This window comes from Trachemys scripta, chromosome 19 (assembly GCF_013100865.1).
Source record: "Trachemys scripta elegans isolate TJP31775 chromosome 19, CAS_Tse_1.0, whole genome shotgun sequence".
NCBI lineage: Eukaryota > Metazoa > Chordata > Testudines > Emydidae > Trachemys > Trachemys scripta.
In genome coordinates, this window is record NC_048316.1 from 9,354,050 (window position 1) to 9,366,942 (window position 12,893).

Below are 12,893 nucleotides of genomic sequence, written 5' to 3' on the forward strand. Positions count from 1 at the left end.
GATAAGAGTCATAGATCCAGAAACTATAGTCTGGTCTTGAACAGTCTGATTAAAGCTTAGCTGCTTCTCCGCAAGAGAGATTAAATTGCTACCACCGTGATCCATTTTCAGAGCATGCAATGGATAAGAAAGGGTAGAGGAGAGAGAGTCAGCAGAAGCCTGAAGGTGGGCAGAGTGTGCTAACTCCTTTAAGGAAGCTGTGGCAAACTGTGGCGTGGTATTGCATAGCCTGATACTGGAAATCGAAAGCTCCGGTGTAATAAATGCATTTCAGCACTCACAAAGGATTCCTCCTGGAATATAGAGGAACTTCTGATGGTAATTCGGGGAGGGGAGGGCAAGAGGAGGACAGGAAGTGGGCAGGTGAACAAATGAAAGGAAATAATTTAGGCCTAGTGGATGGTACTGGCTGGGGTACCCATTACAGCAGGTATTGTTAGCACCTGACAGGAATTCCTGCTCGACCATTCATGCATTCCTAACTGGGACAATTTGGAGATAAGAGGCAGGAAGGGGGTACATAAAAGAAAATGATTAAGATTGAGTGTATGTTACTAGGTAATGTTAGCAGCTACTGTACCAGGCACTATTCGCACCAATTAGCAGCCAACAAGGATCGCTTTTGGAATACTAATGCCCTTCTAATCATAATTTTGGGATAGGAGGCAGGGAGGGGATGACATAAAAGAATATTACTTAGAATTAGAGTGTCATCCTAGGTGCTGTACCAGGCACTGCTAGAAGGCGCAATATGAGGTATTATTTTAGGAAGCCGTGAACGTTCCACAGTAAAACGCTGCATGCTGAAGTCCCCTTGGAGACCATCTGGTCTGGTTAACATGGGGGTGTATTCAGTCCCCCTCACTCCTTTTTAAGAAGCTCAGCTGCTGGACTCCAACCCCATGAAACAAGACGTGGCTTGCAGGCAGCCAGCCTGACGGGGTTTTTTGGAAATGGCTAGAAGAGCGCAGGTTAAGCAATAACGATTGAGGTGGGCATCACTGACAGCTAATTAGTCTGACCTTAACAACAAAGCCTCTAAGTGAACAGCCTGCAAAACTCTTATTTACGCAACCCCAAGACGAACTCATTAACTGTAGGCTCCATTACCCATTCCACATTGCCGGTCGTAAAACAAAGTTTTAAAATCATGTTTATGGCAGAGAGGCATAAAAACAAATCAGGAGATTTAAATAAAAACCCTAAAATTAAAAACAAAACATTCCTCCCCCCCCCCAACTCTACAGATTCCAACTATAGAGGAATAACTTCATCAACGCAGAAGGACTATCTAGCTGGACTTTTACTATACTCATAATTAGATACACACAAAAAAGCAGATGCCAACATGATAACGCAGTGCGTGTCCTGTATTAAATATCCAAACCAAGGCACTCTGCTGAAAAAGACACCCCTCCCCCCCGCCCCGAACCTAACCCACCTCAGGAGCTCCTGGCTTGGTTTTTAAACCGTAAAATAATCAGTCTAATTAAGGGAGATAATTACACACACACACACACACACACACACACACACACACACACTGATCTTCCCTCCATTTAGCTGAAGAGAACACTGTGCATTGGTAGCCTTCCTCGCACATCCCCAGCACTGATACTGAAAGCTCCTACTCAGCATCTCGCATCCCTCCCTCATTAATTTCAATTAAGTTAGGTTCTTAAGAAAAGAAAATGGGGCGGGGAGAGGGGAGAGAGAAGCAGCACTTACCCTTTGGGGACTCGCTTCGGGTTTTCTTGCTTTCTAAAGGACACTCACTGCTGCTGTTGGGAGAACATACTCTTCTCCTGCCTAAAATTTCATCTAGAAGAGGGAGAGAGAGAGACACACACAGAAATGAGAGACCTGAGTATCAGATAACGCTCCACTTCTTTCCCTTTCACAGAATCAACCAGAGACTTATTTCGCATTTTGCAGCCCAAACATAGAGTCAGGCTATGGGTGGGGGTAGGGGAGGGGGGGGGGAAAGAAAGAAAGAAAAAAAATCATCATCTTGAAAGCCCAGATCTGCTTTCCTAATCATGCAGTCCAAAGGGATGTAATGACTGTTCAAACAGTGATCAATGCAACGATTTTAAGCCGTAAATTCTGAATCTAGTTTATTTCCTTACTGAGTTTCATCATTTGTTCGGCTGCCTTTTGTCCCTCTTGTGTTTCCACTCCTTTCATGCCCTGATGCAAAGCAACTGGGGGGAGGAAAAAGGGGGTGGGAGAAGAAGAAAAACAATTCCCTCTGAATCTTCCTACCACAGTATCTCTCTCTCTCTCTCTCTCTCTCCTCCTAAAAACCTCAAGGTCCTTAGCAATCTTCTCCCTCTAGACTGTACGGAAACGCTCGAGCCTTTTGCATTAGTGCAGCCCTGCGAGCCAACGCAAAATATCTAATATACAATTACAGCGTCCCCTGAACAGATTTAAAATCAATATCCTCCCATAATAATGCTGGGGAAACTGAAAGCATGAAGTTGCATATGGGCAGGAAGGAAGAGACAGTTTGTCACCGTGAGCATCAAATTCTCATTTATCAAGGGCTTGTTAAAGATGCAGCATCTCAAAAAACCTTGAAAACAAGTACCATATTTGAGAGCGTATATGTTGCGCCTGTCTACGAGTCAACACGAGCAAAGCACAGACGCTTTGCATGCAACCTTTCTTATGGTTAAGAAATGTTACAGTTCAAATCACCACTGTTTAACACAACAAAACATTATTTCCATTCCACATGGCATCTCGATCCAAACCAGGGTCCTTAGCGCTAAGTCACCCCGCATTAATTTAAGTTCAGCTAGCTAAATCTAGTTGACTGAGCTGGCATTCTGTTTATCGGGAGACACAGTGGAAGGAGTTGTAGCTGACAAGAGTCCAAGTGCTGCAGAGAACAGACAGTTAACATGTGGGGGGCAGAACCTGCTAGGAAATGCCTTTATCCAATGAGTGATGTTAGAACTCTGCAAAGTTACAAGTGGCATTTCAAGGTTTTAAAGAGCACGAGCTGCCTCTGATCTTATCTCACTGTGACCCTGTCACCCAGGCTGTTAACACAACCAGTGCTTGGAAGCATTGCAAAGATCTGCAGCCATCCATAACCGAAAAACAAAGTAAATACAATGAAATGGTGGCAATCTGAAGAAAGGATGGACTCAAAGAGAGTGACAGACCTTAAATCTTCAAGGCACTCCAAATTCAAGCCTTAACTCAGCCTTCAGTGGGGGATTGTCATGTGCATTTTGCAAAAGGGAAACAAAGGCCTGCCACACACAGTGTCAAGGAGCAGAGCCAACTCGGAAGGAACTAAGGAGTACCTGGCCCGGTCACAAGACAGTGCCTCTCTCTCCTTCCCACTCCCCAACTATCTGGAACTCCTCATTCTGAGTGTTAATTTTCCTGGTCATTATACTCTTGTGCATGCTGCAAACCCTTGGAGCTGGAGGCCAAGAGCCTCTAACTGTCTCTCATCCAGCATTTGCAGTTTCAAAACAACAAAATCCCAATACTCAGCTCACCACTCCCAGGAGGGCAGAATCACATTACGGCCTGATTTCATGCATTTGGGGAAGAGATGGTGCTTATGATTCAAATGAGGAATCGGCGACACGCTTACAGGTACTGGTGGGTTAGGGCAGTGGCTCTATGCAGCACTAGTAAGCGTCCATGACTTCGCAGCTCTGCCAAAGCACCTCAGTCATGATCTCGAGTCCCTCCTCTGCCCTGCTACTTGAACCACACAAACATACGCACAGCTCTGTCAACACGCGTTCATTCTGACCTGCCTCACGTCACTCTTGACTGGCAGCGCCCCCGGTACCTGCTGTCCAAACATCAACAAGTGACTGGCTCTTTGCCCTGCTCTCAGAGGGTGCTCCACCACCTAATCTCCTAAGCACCATGTGCACAAATGCAGTGGCGGGTCAAACACACTCATGTGATTAGGATCATGCTCTAGGTAGAGCTCACTATTTTCCATCTGTGACCAAATCAGGATTTGAACCCAGCTCTCCAGACATGCTATGTTAGCATATTAACGCCAGCGAGACCTGCAGCCCCTGTCCCAGTATCTCACATCCACGCACAGTCCTGAGGCTCCAAAAACCTCTAAATAATGTTATTTTGTTGTCAAATCAGCATGTTCCATTTTGAAACCTAAAGGATGGAAAAAAGCTAGGGGGGAAAGAAGATGACAAGACTCTTGCTACACTTTCAGCGTGGGAGTTCTTTCCATTATATTAAATCTCTTCTCTGCTAAACAATGAGCCAACTTTGCATTTAGTATTTTGGGGTTTTTTTATTTATTTTTTTCATTTAAAACATGTTTTACTGCATCACATTAGACAATGAGAATGAAAGATGGAATTGTGGTTAAGGCACGTGCCTGGGTGCACATACAGTGAGAGTCCCCTGGGTTCTATTCCCAACTCTGCCACAGACTATTTGACCATGAGCAAGTCACTTGACCTCTCTGGGTCTCCTTATTACTTCTGTATTTGCATTGCAGCAATGCCTAGAAGCCTCAGCGGACATCAGGATCTCACTGTGCTAAGCCTTGTACATGTACATAATGAAAGATAGTCCCTGCCCCAAAGAGCTTGCAGTCTAAGCTCTCACAATGGGGATGAGAAAGGAATTATTATTGCCAGAGAACAGAGATGTACAGAGCCACAGAGCGATGTGCCCACAATTACACGGGGAGTCTGCAGCAGAGCTAGAAATTTAACGCAGGTCTCCGAAATCCCAGGCCACTGGCAGTACCTTTACCACAAGACCATCCTTGCTCTTAGCTTCCTTATCTGTAAAATGGGGTACAAGCCCACCTCACAGAGGTAGCTGAACGGTTTCATTCATTACTATTGTCAAGCCCATTGAGACCCTTGGGTAGAAGGTGCTATGTAATGCAAAGATTCATATTATAGCACAGGAGAATTGGTCTCTCCCCTCTATATCTAATCTGTGCACATAGCCTGGACACACCAGTCCCATCTGGGGAATATGTGCCCGGTTCCAGCACCTGCCGCCCATCCATCCACTCCAATACACCATTCCACACGAGGGATGGCCTATCGAAATCCGCTTTTTGGATGCATACTTGAGGGAAGGAGGAAAAAAACAGATCCTGAATTGCAACTTTGAACAAGTTTCCCCCTGGCTTGGTGGCAACGGCAGCAGAATGAGAACAGAGCCCAGGAGTCTTGGCACACTGGGGGGTCTCAGTGAGAGGGGAGACACAACCAAGTGTCCGGGAGTTACAAACATCTTGTCCTTCCCATGTTGCTGAATAAGGGGGGTCCTGGTGGGTCCCAGTATGGAAAAGACTGAGGACCACATAACAATGGAGCAGTATCCTTTCCTGTTAAAGGTGCCCACTTGCTTCAAATGGCAGGCATAGGATGGGTCTATGCATCCCATCCATGCACCTGCACAGCTCGGGAACCCCAGCCATTCAAACCCCGCAATTATTTCAGGGATATTTCCAATTTTTCCAACCCAGAGGGCGAGCACTACCTGCACCACTTCCCTTGCAAACCTCCATGACCACTGCACCCATCATGGATTTGCCTACCCTGAACTGATTGTCAACAGATCTGTAACAATCCAAGCTTGCCAGCTTCTGCAGAGTGATAGCAACACACGTCTGGGCTGTCATGGCCTCTTCTCTCGGCGTGATCTGTGTCACAACCAGGATCAGCCGGGCCTAGCGGCTGGAGCAGGAGTCAGGAACCAGGAGTCAAACTCAGGGGCAGGGCACAAGCAGGGCTGGAGCGGAGCAGGAGCAAGGCTCGGAGCAAGGCTGGCACAGGCGTGATCGCAGCTGTAGGCGTAAGGGTTGAGCTGCCAGCAACCTGCTGCTGAGCTTAAAAGCCGGTCCGCTGGCTGCCTTGTGCCCAGCAGGTCCCTGCTGCAATCAAGCTGAGCCCACTAATCTGCCTGCAGGCTGGGCTGGCCAGCCCTCGGGCTCAGCTGCAGGAGCTCTCTCCTGCCAACCTGGCCACTCAGGGGCCCTGGCGAGCTCAAATGCCATGGCAGTTTTCCTCCTGAGAAAGTTCTGGGCTCACGGTTGGCCCTCCTGTGTTCCCATCACCATGTAGCTCCACCACTCGGGGCTTGTGGTCCTGGGCCAGAGGCAGTGGTCCGCATGGGGGCGGGGGGGCTGGACGAAAAACAGCATCAGCTCCATCCATGCCTCCAACTCCACATGGTCCCATTCTGATGTTGTAGGGCTTCTGCTTGTAACTGCAAGCCGCCGCCTTCGTCTTCTCCAGGCCAAAAGCCGCCTCTGAAACACCTGGCACGGTCTCTTGGCAGCAGCTTTTGCAGGGGCACGCCAAAGAAACACTGACTCCACAGAAAGCAGCCACTGCCAGCCCTGGTTGTTCGGCTGAGCAGGATCCAGTAAGAGCGCACCCCCACACCGCCTTGGGGCCTGCCAGGAAACAAATTTCCCAGGCCTAGACCACTTCCTCCCACCACGGGCAGAAAAGTTGCCCCCCAGCACCCTGTGAACGTGAGCCCAGAGCAATGCAGCGGGCTGTGGCGCTATGGATCACAGGATACCGGTCCCAATAGCTGTTCCTGCTTCTCATGGCTAGACACAATGCCAGTGCAGACGCGGGACAGCCGCATGCTGATATCGACAAGGGGGCCGCGCTGGAGCAGATTAGGCGCTCGTGCACTGGCTCACCCAGGATGGCTGAACCCATGGCAAGCCCACAAGGCCAGTCTGAGATGCATTGCCCCCAGATAAAGTGAGGGAACTGGGGCTGCTCTGGGGAGCAGGGAATACCTCCAACAGCCTTTTAACAGCAAGAGCTATGAAGAGGGATCCCTGAGCTAACATCGCGGTTAAGCCGGGGAAGTCCATGCCAGTCAGTGCCACCATCTCCTGCAGCTCTCTGCTGTGATCTTCCAAGGGGAGCCACCTCACCCCCACAGTACAGGGCAGAAGGGCTGGGCTCGTGCTCAGGGGAAGGAGGCGGATAATCACTGTGACAAGTCACTCAGCAGGTTCACACATCGGGTGTCTCTCCCGCGGGCACAAGCTGTCCCCACGCACAGACGGAAGGGAGGCCCGGGGGCCACGTTTGGTTCTTCTGCAGTGCAGAGTGTGACCAAGAACGGGGCAGGGTTAGAGAGCCGCTCCGACATTCCCTAGCCAGGGCACTGCTTGTGCTGCAGAAGCACGTGATGCAGCGAAGTGGGACCGAGCCAGGTTAGACGGGGGCAACCAAGGCTCAGCTGGTGAACATGTAACAAGTCAAACCGGCTGTTCCTCTCTCGGTATTATTCTAACAAGGGAAAACGTCTTTCCAGGCCCGACTCCCCACCCTTCCAATTCAAGTCCTGGGTATAACAAACAGTTCCCACTAACCAGCCTGAAAGGTCTCAGAGGCTTCTCAGTACTTTCTTTTTTCCTCCTCCGGTGCATGCAGCCTGCGGAAATACCCTCACTCCAGCCCAGCTGCTCAGTCTGTCCCTGCGCAGCGGGTGACAGCTTTGTGGGGATCCCGGAGGCTGCCGCCCTGGCGACGGGCTTCTTGGTCTGCCCTGAAACCGAGACGCAACACCAGCTTGCTGAGTCCCAGCGGGCCGTGAACTGCTAACAACAAAGGCAGGCGAGCGAGGGGCCGCACAGGGTGGGCTCAGCACAGCAGTGTGGAATCCTGCGGCCGATCAGCTCTGTCCCTCACCAGCAGGAATCAATGGAACAAAGGGAGAGTGAAGCACAAGGTCATGGGAATTATGGGCCATAATTTAACTGAGGGCAATGGGTGTGGAAAAAAAAAATATTCAGGGAAGGTGGGGGCAGAGGGGGAAGGAAGGCAGTAGGGTCTCTGGAAGGCAGGATCCCGATGCTGGGGAGTATAACGAGCAGACGTTGCCACAGGTTTACTTCTTGCAGAGAGGAGGGGAAAACCCTGTAGTTAAACCCCAAAACAGCAGCAGTGCAATTGTGCGGCGTTGGGCAGATCTGGAAACAATTTCTTTGCACCCTTCCAGAGGTGGAAGGTTTCATCCCTCCAACAGGCAGCTCATTGGTTGAGAGGACTTTGCTAGGTAAGGCAGCTGGCGTGGTGAGAACACTGCCTATCGCTGCTTTTTTGGGTTTCCGTCTCCCTGTCTCCACCTGTTGTTTTTTGTCGTATCGCTGGACTGCAAGCTCTTTGGGGCAGGGACTGTCTTTTGGTTCTGTGTTTGAACAGTGCCTAGCACAAAGGGGGCCTGGGCGCTGGCTAGGGCTCCTAGCCATGACCGCAATATAAATGATAAAAATTTGCTAACGTCGTCACAAGTTTCTAGCTAGAGATGAGAGCACAGCAAGTCTCACAGATCTGGGCCTGGATCCAAAAGCTCTCTGGCTCAGGACCGTTCTTAGCACACACCAGGGGTTCTGCAAATGTTGGAGCCAGGAATCCTCTCCCCAAACCTTCGGGTCCCCTGTAACAAACTACTTTTAAAATGGTGATAGGGGACAGGCACAAAGGAAACTCCCCTGGGAGGCACTGCACTGGGATGGAGTATTTGAGGAGATGGGGTTTCTCTTTCCCACTGGCTCAGTTCCATTATGAGGTGCTGAACATGCAGTTCTGTACTAAATAGGCCAGATTACGGTCTGGCATTACAAAATCTCAGGGTGCATCTGCACTGCCATCAGAGGTCTGACTGCAGCACAGGTAGGAAGCCCGAGCTAGCTTTAACCTAGCCAGCGCAGCTAAAAACAGAAGTGAAGATGTGGTGGCACGGACCCTGCGTGGGCTGTACAAGCCCATCTGGTATCCTGGCTATGTACTTTGCATTGCTAGCCTGCACCAGGGTCAGTGCTCCTGCACATAGGCGTTGACTCCATGGGTGTTCCGGGACTGGAGCAGCCATGGGAAAAAAATAGTGGGTGATCAGCACCCACCAGCCACCCACCGATCAGCTGTTTGGTGGTGGGCGGGAGGCAGCAGAGTGGAGGCGGAGCGAGGGTGGGGCCTTGGAGGAAGGGGCGGAGCCTCAGGGTGAAGCACCCACTGGGAAAGAAGAAAGTTGGCGCCTGGGCTACTGCATCTTCACCGCTAGCGAGATGAAAGCTAGCACAGCTCTCCCTACCCGAACTGCCATCACATCTTCAACTGCAATGTAGACATACTCTTAATTTATTTATTTTCTTAAAATCCTTTCCCCTTCTCTCGCCATTTGGACAGGCTTTTCCTGACTCTCCCTTGGAAGAGACGGGAGCTCCCGCAGGGAGATCAGCCTCAGAGTCGGGAAGAGAACTGGAATAGCTCGGGGCGCAGATCCGTTCTTGCATCTCGCGAGGTAAGAGCTGATAAATAGTTCTGGAGCAATATTTAGACTCAACCCCCTCCCCCCCCCAAGAAATGGATGGGGCGCTCCTCTAGCACTATCATCCAGAGACCTCTAAGTATTCTGCAAGCCGCACCTCCCCCCACAGGAGGTGGGCTTAGTGTCATGAGGTCAGATGGGACACTGATGTAAATGGGGCAGGTGAATGCTCAAGATCATACAGAAAGTCAGTGGCAGAGATGGGCATTTCACCCAGGGACTCCTGACCCAAGTCCCATGCTATAACCCAGGGGTAGGCAACCTATGGCACGGGCGCTGAAGGCGGCACGCTAGCTGAGTTTCAGTGGCACTCGCACTGCCTGGGTCCTGGCCACCAGTCCGGGGGGCTCTGCATTTTAATTTAATTTTAAATGAAGCTTCTTAAACATTTAAAAAACCTTATTTACTTTACATACAACAATAGGTTAGTTATATATTATAGACTTATAGAAAGAGACCTTCTAAAAACGTTCAAATGTATTACTGGCACACGAAACTTTAACATGGAGTGAATAAATGAAGACTCAGCACACCACTTCTGAAAGGTTGCTGACCCCTGCTCTAACCCATCAACGCTCCCTCCCCAAGTTTGGGAAAGAACCCAGGTCTCTCCCGAATCCCAGCTCTCTGCTGTACCCAGCAGGCACTCTGCCTCTTGCACAGCATGTCAGCACTGGCCTGTCAGTCACCAGCTGTCTGTGTCCATTCGCTTTGCATGAGCAGCAGCAAAGTGCCTCAAAGCCCAGCCCAAATATACTAAGATTCCCAAGGAATGTGGCAGAGGGAGGTGCAGGTCACCCTGGAGCCAGCCTCCAATCTGCCTGTAACAGGGCTGCTTATGAGCCAACGTGCACAAACGCCCCCTTGTCTCCCACCTCCCTTTGTAATTCATTTCTACAGAGCACTCTGAGCCATAAAAAGGTGGTAAATATTCATAGTATAAAAACCACTCACAGAGAGGATACGCTGAGCTTGAGAGAGACAACCGGACTCGTTTGATACGCTACCCAGAGAGTCTTGGTTAGCAATTGTGAGCTCCACCCCCTCTCAGGGAAGATATGAGGAGGACATGCTGGGAGGTCTAGTGGTTAGGGCAGGGGGACTGGGAGGCTGGAGTCCAGGCTTCTATCCCCAGCTTGGGGAAGGAGTGTATTATTTCAGAGTCATTACAAATCAGGATCCTTGGGTTCTATCCCCAGCTCTGGAAAGAAGCGTGGTCTAGTGGTCAGGGCAGTCAGCTTGAGAGTTAGGACTCTTGGGTTCAATTCCCGTCTCTGATAGTGACCCACTGTCTCTCTGTGCTGCTCTGAAGAAGCCCTCTGTACCTCAGCTTACCTGTCTGTGAAATGGGTATTCTGACCCTGTACCTACCTCACAAAGACAGTTTGAGCTATAATCAGTGCCAGCAGAGGGCTCCAAGGTCATGGCGTGAAATGCTCTGGCAGCGAAGCACTATCCCACAGAGTGCCATGATCCCAGAGACCTCAATCCTGCCTCCCCCTCCTTAGGCTGGGCGCGCTCACTGCAAGCTCGCCCACGTCTGCAACTATCCTTCAGAGAGCTGCTCCCCTTCTGATTTCTCGCACCCATCCCACCCTGTGATAAAAACCTGCCACCATTGCTCCCTTGCCCCAAGACGCACCCCCAAAGCTTCCCCTTCTCTGATATCGGGGCGAGCTCACCATGGCATTGGAGTGCTCGCTCGTGCTGGCCGGCAGCATCACAAGCGTGGCTGGAAGCCAGGCCCTCCTAGAGCAAGCGAGCGCGAGGGGAGCACAGCGCAGCCTTGGCTCGTGGCTTCTCTTGACAGAGACGAAGCGTCTCGTGTGTGTGGCCCATGCCAGCGAGCTGCTATTCCCTTAAACGCCCTGCACAGCCGCTGCGCCTGTGCACACACCTCGCTGCGCTGCTCTCAAAGGTGAATGCTAAAGACAGTGATTCCAGACAGAGCTGCTGGTGGTGCTGTACCCTTAGCACCGTTTAAACGTCCGATTGCACTCATTCAGCCCCTGAAAAAAACAGCGCTCTTCCAGCCCGTGACAGCTTTGACAGCCAGACTCCTTAATTCCTTTTTCTTATTCCCTTAATCTGTCATCTTTATCAGGCTGGGGAAGTGCCAGGCAGCATGCAAGAGACCCGGCCCCGATCAATCTCCACATTACAGCTGACAGAATGGTGCTAATAACTTATTGATCTCATGTTTGCCAAGCCCCACTGGGGCTGAAAGGCTGCCATTGATTGGCTTGAGAGAAAGAGCCCCTCAGCTGAGGGCAGAGCGGAAAGCCTTCAAATTGTCTTCTTCCCGAGGCGCTCACTGGGAGACAGAGGGAGGGCAGAGAGAGGAATAAAGAAGGGGAGAAAGGAGGATAGAAAAGGAGAAAAGTGTATGTGAGAGGAAGAAAGAAGGGACAAGATGAATAAGGGAAGAGAGAAAGGAAAGTGTGTTTAGGAAAGAGGAATAAAGAAAGGCAAGGGAGAGCAAGGGGGAACGGAAGGATAGAGGAGGAAAGAGAGAATGGTAGAGGAAAAGAGACATGTAAATGCAGGGAAATGAAATGAGGAACAAAGGACACTCTGGAGCTGAAAACTTTTAACAGACAGACAGATTTAGGGTGACCAGATAGCAAATGTGAAAAATCGGGACGGGGGCAGTAATACGCGCCTATATAACACAAAGCCCCAAATATCAGGACTGTCCCTATAAAATCAGGACATCTGGTCACCCTAGACAGACTCCCCTCTTTTTACTGACAGCAAAGGGTTAACTTAAAGCTCTCTCCCCTCCACAATCCCCCCACTCCCAATGCCGCGGCTCCGGAGTGCAAAAGAGCGCAGCAGCGACAAGTTCCCCTGGCAGCGTTCAATACCACGCTCCGGTGTTTGGGGAGAGGGCGTGGGGGGAGGAGAATTCACTGATGAGCCAGCTCCCCACAGCCACACGCTCACAGCTGACGCCTCCCCGCTGGTTCGATCGGTACCGCAGGCTAGAAGTTTGCTTCTGCCACAGAATGTTATTGATGACCCGAGTAATCACTGAAAGGCGTTGGACACTTCAGGGTGGAGGGGTGTCTTTGCTCCGTTCCACTGGGAATGGGGGGGGGGGATCTCACCTGTGAACTAGGGAGCTCTTGCAGCCTGGGACTACCTGTACAGGCAAAGACACCTGGAAAACGTGCACTGCCCACAATAACGGCGACAACGAAAGCTCCTCTGAAACCACCACACATCGCTTCCCGCTGACTCCAGATGGCGGGGCTGAGTGCTGATGCACGAACTGACCTGAAGAGGGCATCAGTGAGAGGACCCTCTAGTTCCTGGAAAGGCAGCTAGTTCTGAGCACTGCCTGGAATGGTTTTTGCCAGTTTGAGGGATCTCACAACTGTTGTTAAGTTCACGCCCCAGCAGGGCTTCTTCAGCCAAGTTGATCTGAATGGCGGCGGAAGTTTTTTAAAAAACTCTTTCTTGGCCTCCCCAGGGTCACTCCTCTCAAAAAACAAACAAACAAACCACCCCCAAGCCAGGCCTGTCTCCAGAAAGGAGGACTTCCCCTCCTTTCC

At 50.6% G+C, this 12,893-nt stretch overlaps 1 protein-coding gene across 11 annotated transcripts in view; it reads right to left on the minus strand.

Moving 5' to 3' along the window:
- The window catches only part of SAMD11 (sterile alpha motif domain containing 11), a 245,313-nt gene that overhangs the window by 48,033 nt on the left and 184,387 nt on the right, over positions 1-12,893 (minus strand). For all 11 annotated transcript variants that reach the window (XM_034753601.1, XM_034753602.1, XM_034753600.1 and 8 more), the window contains one exon: positions 1,729-1,821. In XM_034753601.1, coding sequence (XP_034609492.1) covers positions 1,729-1,821 — 93 coding nt within the window. The remainder of the gene's footprint in view (positions 1-1,728; positions 1,822-12,893) is intronic.